The sequence below is a fragment of the Oncorhynchus tshawytscha genome, linkage group LG05 (genome assembly GCF_018296145.1).
Source record: "Oncorhynchus tshawytscha isolate Ot180627B linkage group LG05, Otsh_v2.0, whole genome shotgun sequence".
Taxonomy (NCBI): Eukaryota; Metazoa; Chordata; class Actinopteri; order Salmoniformes; family Salmonidae; genus Oncorhynchus; species Oncorhynchus tshawytscha.
In genome coordinates this window covers 10,640,542-10,660,625 of record NC_056433.1, presented here as the reverse complement: position 1 = coordinate 10,660,625, position 20,084 = coordinate 10,640,542, and the positions used below count along the sequence as shown (strand labels likewise).

Genomic DNA, 20,084 nt, shown 5'->3' with positions numbered 1-20,084 from the left:
ATAATTCCTTGAATATAACTCTTCAGATATTTTAATATCTGATCAAACCAGTCGCTTATTAATGAATTATTATTATTACCTCATCAGTTCTCATTACTGAACGCCGCAAACCCTTGGATATCTGCACAAACCATTGTTTCTATAATGAATCAGCAATATACAAATTGGCTTAATTATTTATTTACTAACTAACATAAATAATCACACAGAATTACATAACAAACAAACAGTAGATATTTCCGTTACTACATGATACAAAGAAAAAGTCCCGAGCCGATATGATGGATTGGTAGACAAAGGAAAGGGGTGGGGACTGAGAAAGACTAAATTAATTCACTACACACAGTGGATAATTATAATCTCTGCTGTCGTAATCCTTTGCACATGAACGGCTGCTCATTCGAGAATAATTGCAATGTATATATTTACGCCGTATGTCATTGTTTTCTTATATGTTGGAATCCAGTTCCTGGTTAACTTTCCCAGAAGTCACAATGTCTTTTGTGGTTGTAGGTGGTTAGAATAGATACTTCAGAGTACCATTCGTAAATGTTCTAATAGATAAATGCTTTGGCGGTTGTCGGTATTCTCGTTCTAGACTTACGTCATTTCTAGCTGCAGAGTAGTAATTATATGTCTAAGATTTGCTCTTATTCTGTGGTGATCAATAGTGTCAGAGTTGAACCATTTCCAGCTGTGTAGCCAAAACTACAGCTGTATGGTCTAATGGTCTCAATTGTAGCCATTCCAACGTGGGGACTCTGTCCTGGCGTTCTCTGACTTAATGTATATTTTGTAGGAAGTGGGTTTTAAACTCTTGGGAAGAAAGTGTGGTTCTATGACGCCTAATGTGATGTCTGGGCTCACGGGGGTGTGGCCACTGACTAGTTGATCTTTATATGAAAATCCATACTCTCATTTAGAAAGTTAACATAACATTACATCTTTTCACAAATAGTTGCATGTTTAATCACATATGTTTCACAATATTTAGATGTAAACCTGACAGCTGGGAAAACTACACTTTAAGAGATACAGTTATATGTGTTTCCTGTCCTTCATGAGATCACAAATGAAACACACTCGTCATAACTGTCCCTTAAGTCCCACGGACCATTCCCATACTCTCAAAAATATAAATATTGTTTAGTTCTCCCATTTTGGGGATTAGGAGTTTTGAACGAAGAGAAACTCTTTGTTCTGGTAGTGTCACGCGTTACTAGGCGTGGAAGGTAGGAGTCAGGCGCAGAGAGCAGAGGGTTCAATAATAGATGATTTAATTTCTCCGGGCACAAAACGGTCACGCCAAACACAGGGCGCAGAAACACTGACCAGCCCAAACACACAGGACAAAACGATCCGGAGAAAAAATACAACCACAACCGACAGTGAACACAAAAATAATCCCGCACAAACCCAAGTGGGCCTAACAGGCTTACATAGACCAGAAATCAAGAAACACAAAACAAACAGGTGCAACTAATAAGACTAAACCAACAGACAAGGGAAAAGGGATCGGTGGCGGTGACGAAGACCGCCGAGCGCCGCACGGAACAGGCAGGAGAGCCACCTTCGGCGGGAGTCGTGACAGGTAGAATCTCTCCCTCAATACTGCATGGTATTTATGATCAATGTAAAACCTGACATGAGAGAGAGAGAGAGAGAGAGAGAGAGAGAGAGAGAGAGAGAGAGAGAGAGAGAGAGAGAAGGGGGAGCCATGTTATACACCCAAAAGCCCACATTGTGACACAATATACAAGGACACAGGTCAAAGGTCAGACCTATACCTGCATAGTTACACTTAGTTCATGTCAACCATGTTTTTTTGTCAGAGCGTAAATGTTCAGGTTGATAGTGTAGTTCCTATTCATAACAAAGATATAACATGTTGTAACAACATCAAACACTGCACGTGACTAGCCTAGTCCCTGATCTGTTTGTGCTATCATGTCCGCTCATTGGCATGACAATGAGTGACAAACTGAGTTGACATGATAGCACAAATAGATCTGGGACCAGGCCCAACAGGCTGAACAATCAACAATAATACAATTCTAATCTGAATCTGCCACGACTACGATTGTCTCCTCCTACTGCATTCATGCTTCAAGGGAAGGCATCATTTGTAAAGATCCAATGGTTGTGGAATTTTGTTGTTGTTGATGATGTCCGTAAGCAGGAAGTTGGCCAACTCTATTGATTACATCATATCACTAAGTCTACTTTTAAACTGTGTAAATTAAACAGTTGATATTTAATGTATTTGGCAGCTAAAGGAGCTTTTGCATTTGTGTCTATTATGGATCCACATTAGCTGCTGCCAAGGCAGAAGCTATTGTTCCTGGGGTCCAGCAAAAAGGCAGTTATAACATTTTAACACATTTCACAACACATTAAGTGTGTGCCCTCAGGCTACTACTCTACAACCACATACAGTTGAAGTCGGAAGTTTACATACACTTAGCTTGGAGTCATTAAAACGTGTTTTTCAACTACTCCACAAATTTCTTGTTAAACAATTTATAGTTTTGGCAAGACGGTTAGGACATCTACCTTGTGCATGACACAAGTAATTTTTCCAACAATTGTTTACAGACAGATTATTTCACTTATAATTCACTGCATCACAATTCCAATGGGCCAGAAGTTTACATACACTAAGTTGCCTATGCCATTAAACAGCTTGGAAAATTCCAGAAAATTATGTCGTTAGCCTTCTGATAGGCTAATTGACATAATTTGAGTCATTTGGAGGTGTCTATCTATTTCAAGGCTAATGTATTTCAAGGCCAATCCGTGCCTCTTTATTTGACATCATGGGAAAATCAAAAGAAATCAGCCAAGACCTCAGAAAAATAATTGTAGACCTCCACAGGTCTGGTTCATCCTTGGGAGCCATTTCCAAACGCCTGAAGGTACCACGCTCGTCTGTACAAACAGTATAATAGTACGTAGAATAGTAGTATAAACACCATGGGACAACACAGCCGTCATACCGCTCAGGAAGGAGACGCGTTCTGTCTCCTAGAGATGAACGTACTTTGGTGCAAAAAGTGCAAATCAATCCCAGAACAACAGCAAAGGACCTTGTGAAGATGCTGGAGGAAACAGGTATAAAAGTATCTATATCCACAGTAAAATGAGTCCTATATCAACATAACCTGAAAGGCCGCTCTGCAAGTTAGAAGCCACTGTTCCAGAACCATCATAAAAAGACAGACTACGGTTTGCAACTGCACATGGGGACAAAGATCATACTTTTTGGAGAAATGTCCTCTGGTCTGATGAAACAAAAATAGAACTGTTTGGCCATAGTGACCATTGTTATGTTTGGAGGAAAAAGGGGGAGGCTTGAAAGCCAAAGAATATCATCCCATCCATGAAGCACGGGGTGGCAGCATCATGTTGTGGGGTGGCAGCATCATGTTGTGGGGTGACAGCATCATGTTGTGGGGTGACAGCATCATGTTGTGGGGTGGCAGCATCATGTTGTGGGGTGGCAGCATCATGTTGTGGGGTGGCAGCATCATGTTGTGGGGTGGCAGCATCATGTTGTGGGGTGGCAGCATCATGTTGTGGGGTGGCAGCATTATGTTGTGGGGGTTCTTTGCTGCAGGAGGGACTGGTGCACTTCACAAAATAGATGGCATCATGAGGGAGTAAAATTATGTGGAAATATTGAAGCAACATTTCAAGACATCAGTCCGGAAGTTAAAGCTTGGTCGCAAATGGGTCTTCCAAATGGACAATGACCCCAAGCATACTTCCAAAGTTGTGGCAAAATGGCTTAAGGACAACAAAGTCAAGGCATTGGAGTGGTCATCACAAAGCCCTGACCTCAATCCTATAGAACATTTGTTGGCAGAACTGAAAAAGCTTGTGCGAGCAAGGAGGTCTTACAAACCTGACTCAGTTACACCAGCTCTGGCAGGAGGAACGGGCCAAAATTCACCCAACTTATTGTGGGAAGCTTGTGGAACGCTACCCAAAACCTTTGACCCAAGTTAAACAATTTAAAGGCAATGCTACCAAATACTAATTGAATGTCTTAATTTCTGACCCACTGGGAATGTGATGAAATAAATAAAAGCTGAAATAAATCATTCTCTCTACTATTATTTTGATATTTCACATTCTATAAATAAAGTGGTGATCCTAACTGGAATTTTTACTTGGATTAAATGTCAGGAATTGTGAAAAACTGCATTTAAATGTATTTGGCTAAGGTGTATGTAAACTTCAGACTTCAACTGTATCTACAATACAAAATCAATTTGTATGTGTGTATAGAGCATATGTTATTGTGTGTGTGTGTGTGTGTGTGTGTGTGTGTGTGTGTGTGTGTGTGTGTGTGTGTGTGTGTGTGTGTGTGTGTGTGTGTGTGTGTGTGTGTGTGTGTGTGTTGTGTGTGTGCCTTTGTGTGTGTCTCTTCACAGTCCCTGCTATTCCATAAGGTGTATTTTCATCAGTTTTTAAAATCTGATTCTACTGCTTGCATCAGATACTTGATATGGAATAGAGTTCCATGTAGTCATGTCTCTATGTAGTACTGTGCGCCTCCCATAGTCTGTTCTGGACTTGGGGACTGTAAAGAGACCTCTTGTGGCATGTCTTGTGGGGCGTGCATGGGTGTCTGAGCTGTGTGCTAGTAGTTTAAACAGACAGCTCGGTGCATTCAACATGTCAATACCTCTCACAAATACAAGAACGGATTAAGTCAATCTCTCCTTTACTTTGAGCCAGGAGAGATTGACATGCATATTGTTAATGTCAGCTCCGTGTACATTTAAGGGCCAGCCATACTGCCCTCATCTGTGCCAATTTACATTTTCATAAGTCCCTCTTTGTGACACCTGACCAATCAACTGGACAGTAGTTCAGGTGCAACAAAGAAGGCAGAACATATTTTATTATGGACAGACCTCTCCCCATCTTAGCTGCTGTTGCATTAATATGTTTTGACCATGACAGTTTACAATCAAGGGTTACTCCTAGCAGTTTATTCTCCTCAACTTTATCATTACAAGATTTAGTTGAGGGTTTATTTTCCCAAATGCAGTGCTTGTAGTTTTGGGAATATTTAGGACTAACCTATTTCTTACCACCCATTCGGAAACTGACTGCAGCTCTTTGTTAAATGATGCAGTGATTTCACTTGCTGTGATAGCTGACGTATATAGTGTTGAGTCATCAGCATACATAGACACATAGCCTTTACTCAGAGCCAGTGTCAGGTCATTAGTGAAGATTGAAAAAAGTAAGGGGCCTAGACAGCTGCCCTGGGGAATTCCTGACTATACCTGGTTTATGTTGGAGAGGCTTCCATAAAAGAACACCCTCTGTGTCCTGTTAGACTGGTACCTCTCAATTCACAATATAGCAGGGCAGGGGATGTAAAGCCGTAACACTTACGTTTTTCCAGCAACAGATAGTTGATTGATAATGTTAAAAGCTGCACTAACAAAACAGCTACCACAATTGTTTTATTATACATTTCTCTCAGCCAATCATCAGTCATTTGTGTACGTGCCGTCCATACTTGTTGAATCCCCATCCGTATATGCGTGCTGAAAATCTGTTTTTAATTTGTTTACTGTGAAATGGCATTGGATCTGGCTAAACACAATTTTTTCCAAAAGTTTACTAAGGGTTGGTAACAGGCTGATTGGTCGATTGTTTGAGCCAGTAAAGGGTGATTTGCTATCCTTGGGTAGCGGAATGACTTTTGCTTCCCTCCAGGCCTGAGGGCACACACTTTCTTGTAGGCTTAGATTAAAGAGATGGCAAATAAGAGTGGCAAAATCATCCACTATCATCCTCAGTAATTTTCCATCCAAGTTGTCAGACCCAGGTAGCGTGTCATTATTGATAGACAACAATATGTTTTTCACATGTTCCACACTCACTACGGAATTCAACATTCCAATGTTTGTATTTCATTATTTGGTCAGTTATGCATTGATGTGGGTTCAGAATTTGTTGTTGCATTTCATTGCAGTTGTTCTCCTTCCCCTTCAAATAATTCCACTGTGGGGGAAAGAGTCGTGGATTCCATTCACAGTGAAGATATGGAAAAAGGAAGGTAAATTATAATTTACAATGCAAATGTTTTCTTTCTCAAGCAGATAGATGACTTGCAAAAAGTACTCTGCAATACTGTATATTTTTAAATGTATTTTCGAAATAAGGGCAGCAAGCCATCTGTCAAAATCACCTCGTGTTGTGGCTTTGACACACACACATACACACACACACACAAACACACACACAAACACACACACAAACACACACACAAACACACACACAAAAAGGAAAGGAAAGCATTTGCACTCTTACCATGTACAGAGCAAAGGTGAGAGACAGTCAGACAGAGGCAGAAAATAAAAAAGTAAATCGACAGGAATAAAGAGAGGAGAGAGGAAGATGGGAGACGAAGAGGAAGAGTGTAAGAGGAGCGAGGAAGAGGATAGGAAATTAAAGAAGAAGAGGGCACGCAAGGCAAAGGAGGAGGAGACTGAGAGGGGAGAGTGGAGAGAGAGAGAGAGCGAGAGAGAGAGCGAGAGAGAGAGGGAGAGAGGGGGGAAGGGTGGAGTCAAAGAGGGAGCCCCGGAGAAAGTAGGAGGAAATGACAGTGAGAAGGGAAAGCAGGGCAGAGGGAGAAAGAGAGGAGGCCATAGAGATAGAGAGAGATACAGAGGGGGTTTGGAAGTAGGAATACACAGATGAGAGAGCATAAGAGAAAGCCAGACAGACAGCAGTGCAGACAGACGGACAGCAGTGCAGACAGACAGACAGACAGACATCATTACAGACAGACAGACAGACAGACAGACAGACAGACAGACAGACAGACAGACAGACAGACAGACAGACAGACAGACAGACAGACAGACAGACAGACAGACAGACAGACAGACAGACAGACAGACACAGGCAGGCAGACAGACAGACAGAGGCATGTCCACCCAACCGGGTCCCCAGCACAGGGTCTTGTTCCAAACCCCAGGTGAGGAGAAGGCGGAAGAGGAGCCTCCTCAACGCAGACTGGGAAAACTCACGGTCAAGTACAACCGCAAGGACCTGCAAAAGAGGCTGGACATCGAGGAGTGGATTGACGGGCAGCTGCATCTCCTGTTCGACTGCGAGGTGAGTTTAAGCTATCTTCTGATTTAAGGTCAGCTCCTTTTACACCAGTGTTGATCTTCACCATTGTGGTGTAATATATCAAAAACTAGTCCTGGACCAGTATCTTATTAGGGCATGATGTAAATATAATGGTAAAGTAAGCAAGCTTTAGTTTAGACAAGGGAGCTCCCATAGCAACAGTCGCCTGCTAGAGAAGGGGAGAAACAGAGTTTAGGAGAGGTGAGGGAAGAGGGGATAGTGCTCCCTTGTTAGAGAGGATAGAGAGAAGGAGATAAAGTTCAGTACTTTGGTTATTTCATGTTGTGACAGAATCTAGCTATCTTGGGATATTTCTCTGTGCGTTTCCAGAGCAGACAAACTGAATTGGGAACCTGAATGAGGCTGGGTGAGGCTAAGTATGAAGACTTGATTGACTCAAATAATTAGTCCCGGAACCAGAGGGAGCTCGGTCCAATTATAACCTCAGCTGTGGCAATTTGATTACCGGGCCCCTAGGAAATGCAATGGAAACCACTCTAAAATTTGGGCTCCAGTTTTGGCTCCTTGTCAGTGAACCGTAAACCTTTTGTTTTGGGAGATAGAAGATAGTCGATAGATAGACGATAGATAGATGATAGATAGACCATATATAGAAGATATATAGATGATACAAGATACTGTAGATGCCTGTGGAAACATATCCAGGATCAGTTTATCCTCCATCAATCCTAACATTAGGATAATTTTGATTTGATTTGATTAACACATATCAGTATACACATATTTATATTATGTGACCCATTAAACCAACTTCCGTTATAAATAGTCTAAAATCACATGTACTGTAAGTGAAGTACTGTAGCTAAAGTTCTCTAGAATTCTATTATTTCTACTTTGCCCTCCTGGAGGTCATTGTCAGGAACGCTGTCTTTTTTCACATGACCTTGGGACACAGTTGTCCCTTAGCCAGTGAAGCCTATATGGAAGTAAATAACTGGTGGTTAAAGAACCCAGTGTTTGAGAGAGAAAGGGGCCTAGTCAGGGTTCAACTAAGGCGTCATATGACCAGCAGCGTGGGTGACAATAGAGTCGGTGTGCTGGCCCCCATCCAATGTCCCCTTTGCCCCCATCCAATGTCCCCTTTGCCCCCATTGTAAGAAAGTCCATAATAAAAGTTGGCCTGAAACAATTTTATTTAACCAGGTAAGTTGACTGAGAATTTACAGCAACGACCTGGGGAATAGTTACAGGGGAGAGGAATGAGCCAATTGTAAGCTGGGGATGATTAGGTGACAGCTTGGGAATTTAGCCAGGACACCAGGGTCAACACCCCTACTCTTACAATAAGTACCATGGGATCTTTAATGACCTCAGAGAGTCAGGACACCCGTTTAACGTCCCATCCGAAAGACGGCACCCTACACAGGGCAGCGTCCCCAATCACTGCCCTGGGATATTGGGATATTTTTTTAGACCTGAGGAAAGAGTGCTTCCTACTGGCCCTTCAACACCACTTCAAGCAGCATCTGGTGTCCCATCCAAGGACTAACCCTGCTTAGCTTCAGAAGCAAGCCAGCAGTGGGATGCAGGGTGGTATGCTGCTATACAATGTTCTGTATAGTACAGTGGTGGCCAAAAATATTTTACATAATCAATAATAGAATCAATGAAATACATCTTACATTTGCAACTTTAGTACTAACACCATGTCCAGTAGCTCTGATTGAAAGATAAAAGTTGATTATTAAAACTGAAGCTGCTTTCACAGTGTAAAGCCTCACATTTGTATGGGTGGAGAAGTACAGTGAACTGGCCTGGGAAACCACCACCAGCTTATTATCATATTCCTTCAAAAGAATATTGTTAATTTTCTCGAAAGTTTCCTTGATATTTCGTCCCTGGCAGGCACTCATTGTTGTCTCTGAATAGTTGTTTCTTTGTTCCTATATTAATGGAAATACCAAAGTAGTGTACAGCAGACTGTGTTGTGGGTTCAAATCAAGACAAAGCCATTTAATCTTGACATTCTCCAGGATGACCTAGCCAGATCTGAGGGATTGGACCCTCACTGCATTCATGATAAATGATCAGATAGCATTATTATTTTCCAAGACACTGAGGTTAGAAATAGTTCATACATGATTGAGAAAGGATGGAAAGATCAAAAGACAATAACAATCTACTTTTTACTCAATGAGTAAATACTGTAGCATTTTCCCAAGTAGCAGTCAGTACGTGTGTTCTATTTGATTTATGCCAGTGGAAAGAAAGTAGGAATTGAGTAAAGGAGCTTGCCAAGTGATACAAGGAAGGTCTGAAGTGGTTTGCTACGGGGAAAAACGAAAGTAATCTGGACTTTATTAATATTCACTAAACTAAAAGGAAAACATTGTAGAAGCAGAAACATATCCATTACCCTCCAGTATGCCACAAAGGTGGTTTAAGCTTCCACTAACACACAGGTCAGAGGTCACATTCTTTTTTTGTGTGTGGGGTTCATTCCAAAAAACAAAATGGCTGACTTATTGACTTCCCCCTGCAGAGAAAATCCTCTCTGCATGCTACGGCAGGTAAGCGATTACCTTCATCAGTTAGCCTACTAAGATTTAACATGTTTGCCCACAGTGTAGATAAAGGCACTGAACATTTCTTGCTCAAAGATTCTTGACTTGATTAATATTCTGGGGATCAGCTTAATTTCTCAGCTATTTGTGCTTAACTTCTCTTAGCTTCACACGGTGAATGACATTGGCTTCCCAATACCTAAACTAATTTCCCCCTAAATTATAGAACCTGAGCTTTAATGGTTTAGTAATAGTTGGTTTCAGATTATAGAGTACCGATGATGAGTGTATGGTGTTGAATGCAGGCAGGGATGGTACATACTGGCCGCATAAACACAATCTATGAAACTTGTCCTAGCTGTTGTTAAATTCCACAGGGTTTGTAATACAATGTGTGTTTTTAAAGAGAAAAATTGCAAAAAAAGATATCAAGCTACCGATAAAGTCTACCCCTGCAACCACACGTGAATTAAGGAATAACCTTCAATAATTCAACACATGACCCTAGGCATCTGTGTCGAAATACCCCACAGCGTAACCTTAAGCATCAGCTGCCAAAATACCTTAATTGGAACCCCTGTACTATACCTATAAAGAGGTGTCATTGTGTGGATTTGAATGGAGTTTAATGGACAACTACAGATGTAGGATCTTAATTTGATCACTCTTGTGTTGCTGAGAATGTTCCTGCCAATCAGGACTTGCAATCTTGTAGTGTATTTGAGTTTTAGAGATGTTTCTAACTTTGGCATTTTCACTTAGAAATTTGACTTGATTTGCCCTAATGAAAAATGTATCAACCCCTACAAAAATGTCCCAAAATTATAATCCACATTATAATTCACATTTCCTGTTGCTGCACGATTATTTTCCTGCTCTAACAAATTGGCTCAAAATAAGATCCTACATCTGAAGTTTACCACAGGAGGGGTGAACATAACTTTTAAAGCTCCAAAGTCATACAATACAAAACATTAGCTAATGTATTGCATTTAAGGGATAATGGCCCATTTAGCTCGCAGGGTTAGCCTTATCTAGCTTTATAGCCTAATGATTTTCCTTGTCCTCGTTTTATGATCATTACTTCTAAGAGTCTGACTGTTGCTGACAAGCTTGTTCTGGCTTTCCAGAGTTGTGATGCTAAAGGCTGCCGTGTCAGCGGAATAGGCTGTCTTGTAGATTTAGATGAGCCAGAGGGACTGCATTTAGTTCCAGTTCCAAAGGGGACAAAAAGTACACCCATTCATCAAATCAAACATTATTTGTCACATGCGGTGTAGACCTTATTGCGAAATGCTTCCTTACAATCACTTAACCAACCATTTTTTTTAAAGTAAGAATATATTTACAAAAAAAGTAGAAATAATAATAAACCAAAGTTTTATTTATTTTTTAAAAAAGGTACACAATAAAATAACAACAACGAAGCTATATACAGGGGGTACCGAGTCAATGTGCGGGGATAGATGTTAGTCGAGGTATTTGAGGTAATATGTACAGTGCATTTGGAAATTATTCCGTCCCCCTTCACTTTTTCCACATTTTGTAAAATCCTCATCAATCTACACACAATACCTAATGACAAAGCAAAACCTGGTTTTTAGACATTTTTGCAAATTTATTAAAATTGAAAAACAGATACATTATTTAAAAAAGGATTCAGACCCTTTGCTATGAGACTCGAAATTGAACTCATGTGTATCCTGTTTCCATTGATCATTCTTGAGATGTTTCTACAACTTGATTGGAGTCCACCTGCGGTAAATTCAACTGATTTAGAAATTATTTGGAAAGGCACACCTGTCTATATAAGGTCCCACAGTTGACAGTGCATGTCAGAGCAAAAACCAAGCCACGAGTTCGAAGGAATTCGAGCCACAGATCTGGGGAACGGTGTCAAAAAAATTCTGCTGCATTGAAGGTCCCCAAGGACACAGTGGCCTCCATCATTCTTAAATGGAAGAAGTAGACAGGTCCTGGATGGCAGGAAGTACTACCCTCTGATTGATTGAAGCACTATCCTCTGTAGCTTACTACCCTCATTGGTCTATAACTATATTTTCTATTGGGCAGAATGTGTTTGCTCCTTGATGCCTTCTCAGTTAGTGGAACTAACCAAGAGAAAAAATAAAGGAAGTTAAAGTTGATAAAAAAATGTCACTACAATAAGCTAGAATGTGTTTTGGAAAGCATCCCTGTGTTATCTCAACCTAACAGAAAACAAACAGGGCAAGGCCAAACTTCCTTCTTGCCCACAATTTCCTGTTCTGGAATGGTACAACCAAAAGGTACCATAATGCAGGAGATGACAACTGTAAATTAAGAGCTTCATAATTAGCCTGTTTGTCAGTTGAAATGCAGCTCTAAATAATTTGCAAAGTCATTTTGAGGTTTGAAAAATGTATGCACTGTACTCATGATTGCGGTTCTTGAAAACCATTTCAGTGTCCAACCCATTTTCTCCATTATCCTCCCTAATGCTGTTGAAAAGCAACATCTCAACACAAATGACAAATGATCTTCATGCATTAATTAGACCAAAAAATGATGCTGCGTAGAATAAGAACCTTTTTGTCTTTGCGTAAGTGTGCAGGGAACATTAGGTGCACTTGTGTTTTGTTTTCCTGGCTGTTTCCCCACTCATTAATGATGTCAACAGTCATTTCCCATCTTCTACTGTCAGGATCGGCAGCCATTTTGTCTCATTAGACAAATTGTAGGTACAATAGGGAACAGATTTACTAGTATAGGCCAACATACTCATGAAATGATCGTTGAAAACTAAGGATCATTTCAATGGAAGCTAATTTGCAAGGGAAAGTGTTCTCTGGGTAAATCTTATGATCTATTTGCCCTCTCTATGCCTAAACCTCTTCCTGGAGATCTACCATCCACATGTCAGAAGTTTGCGATAGTTCATTGATATTAAAATGGAAGAACAGTGTGAATGGGAATTGTAGAGTTATAGGTACACAATATGTTCTCTTTTTTGTGGTTGTTTACTTTTAAAGTATGTCATTGGCTCTTTGGTAGCTGTGGCTGCATGATTAGTGGGACAACTGTGGTCCACCAAAGCCCAGTGTATGCCAGGGAATGTTGTGCTTGTTGGCCGTCAACACAAAAGACTAAGTGTCTGAACTATTATCTGTGCGTGACTGTGTGGGTCACAAAAATGCTATCACTTCCTATCAACATGGAAATCTGCTGGCAACCAACAACAAAAAAAGGAGGGGAAAAAAAGGGAATGTTTTTATTTGCTTTGTTCATTTCACAGTGATCGTTGTGTGTGTGTCATCCATCAACAATCAGGTTCATGAAAATGGTTGAGTGAGAAAGCAACGGATGCCCTTTCTCAGAATGTATATTCTGGATGAAGAAATACATTAGCGTACAGTTGACAGAGAGGACATTCAGACTCAGAATAGCCTTTTTTTCATTGGTTAAATGTATTATCAGAATAAATGGAAAGCTTTCTTGTTGACATTTGGGTTCTTGTTTTATTCCAGTTCTCTCTTTGTTTGTGTTTTGCCTTTCTTTCAGGAGGAGGATATTCCAGAGTTAGAAATTGACATGGATGAGTTGCTGGATCTATCAGACGCAGAACAAAGAGCAAAGCTACATGTGAGCTCAAAATCCTTGGTCTATTCAGACCTGGGTACAAATACTATTCATCTTCCTGCAAATACTGTAGCTGTGCTTAATTGAATTTGGCTGGCATTGGAACAGTCCCCAAAGTGCAAAACTCAGCCCATCTGGCATTGACAGGCTCAACCAAACGCTCAAACTATTTAAACGAGAACTAAAGCTATTTCAACCCTGTTCTAAATCTGTCAAAAACACCTTGTCTTTTTTTAATAAAGAGTCAGAGTGAAAGGGTTCATGGTTTCCCATTTCTATTTCTACAGGACCTTCTTCAAGACTGTGACAAGCCCAAAGAGGTGAGGAAGCACCAAACAAATTGCATTGAGAGGCAAGGCCCTTTGAATTTGATAATGTAGTTAGCAATGGAGGCTGCTGATGGGAGGACGGCTCATAATAATGTCCTGAATGGAATAGTATCAAACACGTGTTTGAAACTATTCCATTACACTCCATTCATAGCCATTAGACTCCATTCATAGCCATTAGACTCCATTCATAGCCATTAGACTCCATTCATAGCCATTAGACTCCATTCCAGTCATTTTATGAGCCATCCACCCCTAAACGGCTTCACTCTGAGCCCCATGCACATTCAGCTGAGAGAAAGGAAAAGCCTGACATAGTAACTACCACGGTATTGGCTATTTCAAAGTTAGCTACTTGATTCATGAAGGATGTGGAAACTGTTATTGACACGCTAATGATGGGTGAGGCACCATTTAATGAATAATCCAATGATACAGGCAATCTTTCTAACGGGAGGCAGATAGCCTCGAGGTTAGAGCGTTGGACCAGCAACCTAAAGGTTGGTGGTTTGAATTCCAGAGCCGACAAGGTGAAAACCCAACTGCTCCAGGGGCGCTGGACAATGGTCACACTGGCCCTGACCCCACTCCCTGTGGGTGTCTCAGGGAGAGTTGGGATATGAAAGAAACACATTTCGATGACACACTGACGCTTGTACAAGTGTGTAACAGGACAAATATAAGCAGCCCCTAAATGATCGATTATTATCTTGTGCGGTAAAAAACGGTGAATCTTCCGTTGACCCATGCGTGACTGCTACTTGTTTACCTGGGCCCTCATACAGACGACCCCAGGACCTAAACCCCACCACACAACCCCTTACCCCAGTGAGACTGCTCTCTAGTGGTGAGAAGTGAGAGCTCAAAACAAACCCAAACATACACCCTATCAAAATGACTCTTACAACCACAACATGTGAGATATACTTCCACTAAGTTTCCATAAACACACCTAAAACTGTGCTGTGCATGCACGTATTGACTGGTTAACCTGTAAATAGAATAACCACCTCTCGCTCACATCTTCTCTACTGTTTCCTGACAGGACTTCATCGACGGCTTGCTGTATCGTATGAAGGGACTTCGCAAGATGTCCCTGAAAAAATGAACAAAAGTTGGAGCCGGAGACCATGTGAAATGAGACACCATTCTCTCTCACCTGTAGCTGTGGATGTGTGTACAGTGACAGTCCTCATGTATCTAGATATATCCTTATGTATCCACAATCTGCACTATCAGTGTCTATATTAGTGGTTGGCGGCACTTGTCAAAGAGGGTCCCCATGGCCAGTCCGTCCTGGCCTTATATTATTAGGACCATTTGATACCATATATGTCTTACTCACCATAAGCCTGGTGGGTCTTCCAATGGGGCATCTGTGTAAAACTGAGTTTAAATATGACGTAATATAGCATAGAGATGTCCTACTAGATTGAAACACCTCTTGGTATCAGTTGCCTCTGAAGTAGAATGAGAGATCCAGTCTAGTGTTGATGGATTGTCCAGTCTATCGTTTATGTCAATGTTTTTCCACTGTTATGTTACAGAATGGTTCACCAATTCACCATGGCCTGGTTTGTTGCTCGGTGTTAATGGACACTTCTGGCATTTTGAATAATCAGATCACAGCTTATTGTTATTTTGACATTCTTTTTTCTTACTTTTTTTATGAAATGTTTTCTCTGATGAATCCCCTGCTATGACTAGCCCAAGAATGTACTGTTGTGTCTTTGGCTATGCCGGATTAAGTAATATGACATGCTATTCTATATTAATATCACCTGATTGAGGTAATCATGTAAATGTAATTAACTAGAGAGTCAGGCACCACAAAAGAATATTTATAGAGCTGTTATCTTCCGAATAAACTCTTAAAGACCTAGTAATATTTTACATCAATAGCAGTCAACATTAATCATCACCTTAATTCAGTCTCATCTGAAAGTTGTAGATTCTTAGTTATCTGCACGAACCCTGGCTAACAATTTGAATCAGCAATACAAAATTGGGTTTAATTATTTATTTACTAAATACCTAACTAATCACACAAAATTACACATACACACAATTAATCATAACTTGATTACAAATTACGTCATAAAGGAAAACGTCCCTAGCGGTCGGAACAGATATGACAGCTTGTTACACAAAGGAAAAGGGCTGGGTTTGAGCGAAAGAGCCGGAAGACTGAGGAACAAAGGGAAGAAGCTGTGCTATCGTAAATACAGTATCTTATGCATTCTAAATTACCACCCATTTGGAAAAGGAAAATGCAATAAATATTTACTCTGAGCTGCGCTTCAGTAGGTTGGTGGTAGATGGAAGAGCGTGTTGCCAAACCGAGTCCTCTATCCTTTGAAGAATATCTCTGGTGGTCAATTGGATAAGTTGTAGTAACCTCGTTGTGTGATAGATGGGATACTCTGTCTGTTCCTTCCTAACCCTCGTTTGCAGCAGCTGTTGCTAACTCAACGGCTAGGAGGTATCACTTCTGTAGTGAATAAGAGTTTAAAGTTCATACCATTCGTAACCAAAGCTCACGCTGATGTTGGCTTCGTTCTGTAGTTATTATCTGAACCATTCTGACATAGGACCATCATCAGAACAGAAAGTTATGTTGTCGTCAAGGCTTTATATGGGAAGGGAGAAAAGGGGTGTTTCATAGTTTACAACCTCTGTCTCTTCACGTGGGCGGGCCACTGAGTGAGCAGCCCTATCTTATGTAAAGCCACATCTCACATTTTTGAAGCTAAAATCACATTTCATCCCATCACAAATAATTTCATATTCAAACATTTAAATTGAACAACAATTCCATGTGAATCCGATAACTCTGATGTGTAGTCTTTCCAATGTAGAGTTTGTCATCTTATCATTGATGAGAATATCTCAAATGACAACCGAACTGACATCATATTCATTAAGTACCACCGCATATGTTCCATTGGTCGGATGACAAGAATATAGTTAATTTCCCCCCACCTTCTGACGTTCCCAGAATCTCTATGTTAACCAAGGGTTTTGCAAATGTAACCTCAGTAGGGTAGAGAGAGGAAAAAGGGGGGACTGTCATAAACCTATCCCCCAGGCCAATGTCATGACAGTACTGTAAATATGGTTAGTAATATTTTTGTTTAGCTTAAAGTATTGTTTTAAAAGAGGCAGTGCTCTCATTAACTGTTACATCAGAATTTCAAATGTGATCTCCAATAGAAAATATGTGTACTGTGATGTTACCTATGATATTCTGGAAAATATCACCTAAAACAAATTCACTTCAATCCATAAAAGGGCAGTTAGCCATCACAGAATGTCGACGAGCCTTGGAACCGCTATGGATCCCAATGGGGGGGATCGAAACTTTTTCTCTTTGTGAATTTCAATAAATCAGTGGAAGCATATCAGAGTTTTGACATTCTTCAGGGCAGAAGGTAGCAGAGCGTTAAGCCAGTAACCAAAAGGTGGCTGGTTCGAGTATCCGAGCCGGCAAGGTGAAAAATGTGTCTGTGTACTTGAGCAAGGCACTTAACCTTAAATTGATCCAGGGACGCTGTACTACTATGGCTGACCCTGTTAAACAACACATTTCACTGCACCTATCCAGTGTTTGTGACAATACAAATATTTAATTAAACGTAATTTATTTAATTTGAGGCAGGTTCAAAACTACTCCCAAATGTTCTTACCATTGAATTAGTTTATACATTATATTGAATTTTCTGACTCTTTTTTTTCTTCTTTTCTACTGCCCTTTTTAAAATCTATTTACACTGAACACAAAACGTAAGGGAATGTGGTTTATCGCCCGGCTCATAATTCGACACCTTACAGCAGTTGACAGACAATTGTAATCCAGGGATTACAAGTTAGCCAACGACCACCATCAACCACCAACTGATACAAATGAGCTTGTTTTTTTGTGTTTTATAATATCACATAATATCACATACAGTATATACCATTTTATATATTGTATCATATGACAGTAAAGAGCATACCTTCACAAAATGATATAGCCTATATAGACTGTTTCCCTAACTGGATAAGAGTGTAATATCGTTCTTCTTAGTGTATTTTTCTCCTAACCATACTGTATCTTTCTCCTTACTCTAGTTACTGTACATGACTGTCTATCTTTGCCAGATACATTTCATCGGCTCTTATCTAACAATGGAGGAGTGATCGGGAGTTACACTTCAGGGAAAGATGGATGCAGTTGGATACAAGGGGTGGCAAATACCCTTTTTGAAGGTTGTTGGGTGGAAAACAGTCAAATTAAAGAAAAATAAAGTGTTTTCCCGACAGGTAGCCTAGTGGTTAGAGCATTGGGCTAGTAACCAAAAGGTTGCTGGATCAAATTCCTGAGCTGACAAAGTAAAAATCTGTTGTTCTGCCCCTGAACAAGGCAGTTAACCCACTGTTCCCCAGTAGGCTGTCATTGTAAATAAGAATTTGTTCTTAACAACCTCTTAAGGATCCACCCCTTTTTTTCAATTTTCACCTAAAATTACATACCCAAATCTGACTTCCTGTAGCTCAGTCCCTGAAGCAAGGATATGCATATTCTTGGTATTCTTAGTACAGGAAACACTTTGACGTTTGTGGAAATGTGAAAGGAATGTAGGAAAATATAACACATTTAGATCTGATAAAAGATAATAAAAATAAAAAAACAAGTATATTTTTTTACCATCATCTTTGAAATTAAAGGCCATAATGTAGAAAGGCCATAATGTATTATTCCAGCCCAGTTACAATTTAGATTTTGGCCACTAGATGGCAGCAGTGTATGTGCAAAGTTTTGTATTGATCCAATGAACCATCGCATTTCTGTTCAAAATTTTGTCATGACTGCCCAAATGTGCCTAATTTGTTTATTAATAACTTTTCATGTTCAAAACTGTGCACTCTCTTCAAACAATGGCATGGTATCATTTCACTGTAATAACTACTGTAAATTGGACAGTGCAGTTAGATTAACAAGAATTTCAGCTATCTGGCAATATCAGATATGTCTATGTCCAGGGAAATTTACTTGTTACTTTTATCCTTATCCTAATCACATTAGCCTACGTTAGCTCAACCGTCCCACAGGGGACCCACCCACCCTGAAGAAGTTTTTTAACTGACTGAAGGTAAAATATATATATATATATATATTTTACCTTCAGTCAGTTAAAAAACTTCTTCATATATATATAATATTTAAATATTATATATATATTAAAATATTTAAATATATTGAACAAAACTATATACACATCATGTACAGTGTTGGTCCTATGTGCTGAAATAAAAGATCCCAGAAAGTTTCCAGATGCACAAAAAACGTATTTCTCTCAAATTGTATGCACAAATTTGTTTTGTCCCTGCAAGTGAGCATTTCTTATTTGCCAAGATAATCCATCCACCTGACAGGTGTGGCATATCAAGAAGCTGATTAAACAGCATGATCATTACACAGGTGCACCTTGTGCTGGGGACAGTAAAAGGCCACTCTAAAATGTGCAGTTTTTTGACACAACACAATGCCACAAACGTCTTAAGTTTTGAGGGATCGTGCAATTGGCATGATGACTGCAGGAATGTCCACCAGAGCATTTGCCAGATAATTAAATTTTAATTTCTCTACCATAAGCCACCTCCAATGTAGTTTTAGAGAACTTGGCAGTACGTCCAACCGGCCTCACAGCCGCAGACTACGTGTAACCGCGCCAGCCCAGGACCTCCACATCCAGCTTCTTCACCTGTTGGATAGTCTGAGACGAGCCAACTGGACAGCTGATGAAACGGAGGATTATTTCTGTAAGTAATAAAGTCCTTTTTAGAGGAAAAACTTATTCTGATTGGCTGGGCCACCCACTTGGGAGCCAGAACCACCCATGGCAGCACCCCTGCCCAGTCATGTGAAATCCATAGATTAGGGCCTAATGAACTGATTTCAATTGACTGATTTCCTTATATGAACTGTAACTCAGAAAAATCATTGAAATTGTTGCATGTTGCGTTTATATTTTTGTTCAGTATTACAGGCTGTACTGGATCATTAGTGAAATGTGTGCTGGCTTCTGAAGTTTAGAATATCTCTCCTCACTAGCTTTAAGCACCAACTGTCAGAGCAGCTCACAGATTACTGCACCTGTACATATCCCACCTATAATTTAGCCCAAACAACTACCTCTTTCCCTACTGTATTTAATTTATTTATTTAGTAGAAGGATAGTGTGAACCTAGAAAGATTAAGGGTATTCGATGAATCTGGCTCGGGTTCCATGAGGGTATTCGATGAATCTGGCTCGGGTGCCATGAGGGTATTTGATGAATCTGGCTCGGGTGCCATGAGGGTATTCAATGAATCTGGCTCGGGTGCCATGATGGGATTCAATTAATTTGGCTCAGGCGCCCGGGTAATTGTGTTTTGCATAGGGCGAAAGTTAATTGCATTAGT

The 20,084-nt window shown here is 40.2% G+C and overlaps 1 protein-coding gene across 1 annotated transcript; it reads left to right on the top strand.

Moving 5' to 3' along the window:
- The first annotated feature begins 6,602 nt into the window (after positions 1-6,602).
- LOC112251687 (protein phosphatase 1 regulatory subunit 14B) lies at positions 6,603-14,745 on the top strand. The gene is made up of 4 exons (XM_024422642.2): positions 6,603-7,146; positions 13,230-13,310; positions 13,595-13,627; positions 14,682-14,745. Exons 1-4 carry the CDS (start codon positions 6,958-6,960, stop codon positions 14,742-14,744), a joined length of 366 nt encoding a protein of 121 aa, XP_024278410.1. The 5' UTR covers positions 6,603-6,957; the 3' UTR covers position 14,745.
- The last annotated feature ends 5,339 nt before the right edge of the window (positions 14,746-20,084 follow it).

Coding starts and splice junctions, on each gene's coding strand:
- LOC112251687 (XM_024422642.2), top strand. CDS start 6,958: ATGTCCACCCAACCGGGTCCCCAGCACAGGGTCTTGTTCCAAACCCCA. Junction 7,147..13,229: donor ATCTCCTGTTCGACTGCGAG/GTGAGTTTAAGC, acceptor CCTTTCTTTCAG/GAGGAGGATATTCCAGAGTT. Junction 13,628..14,681: donor ACTGTGACAAGCCCAAAGAG/GTGAGGAAGCAC, acceptor GTTTCCTGACAG/GACTTCATCGACGGCTTGCT.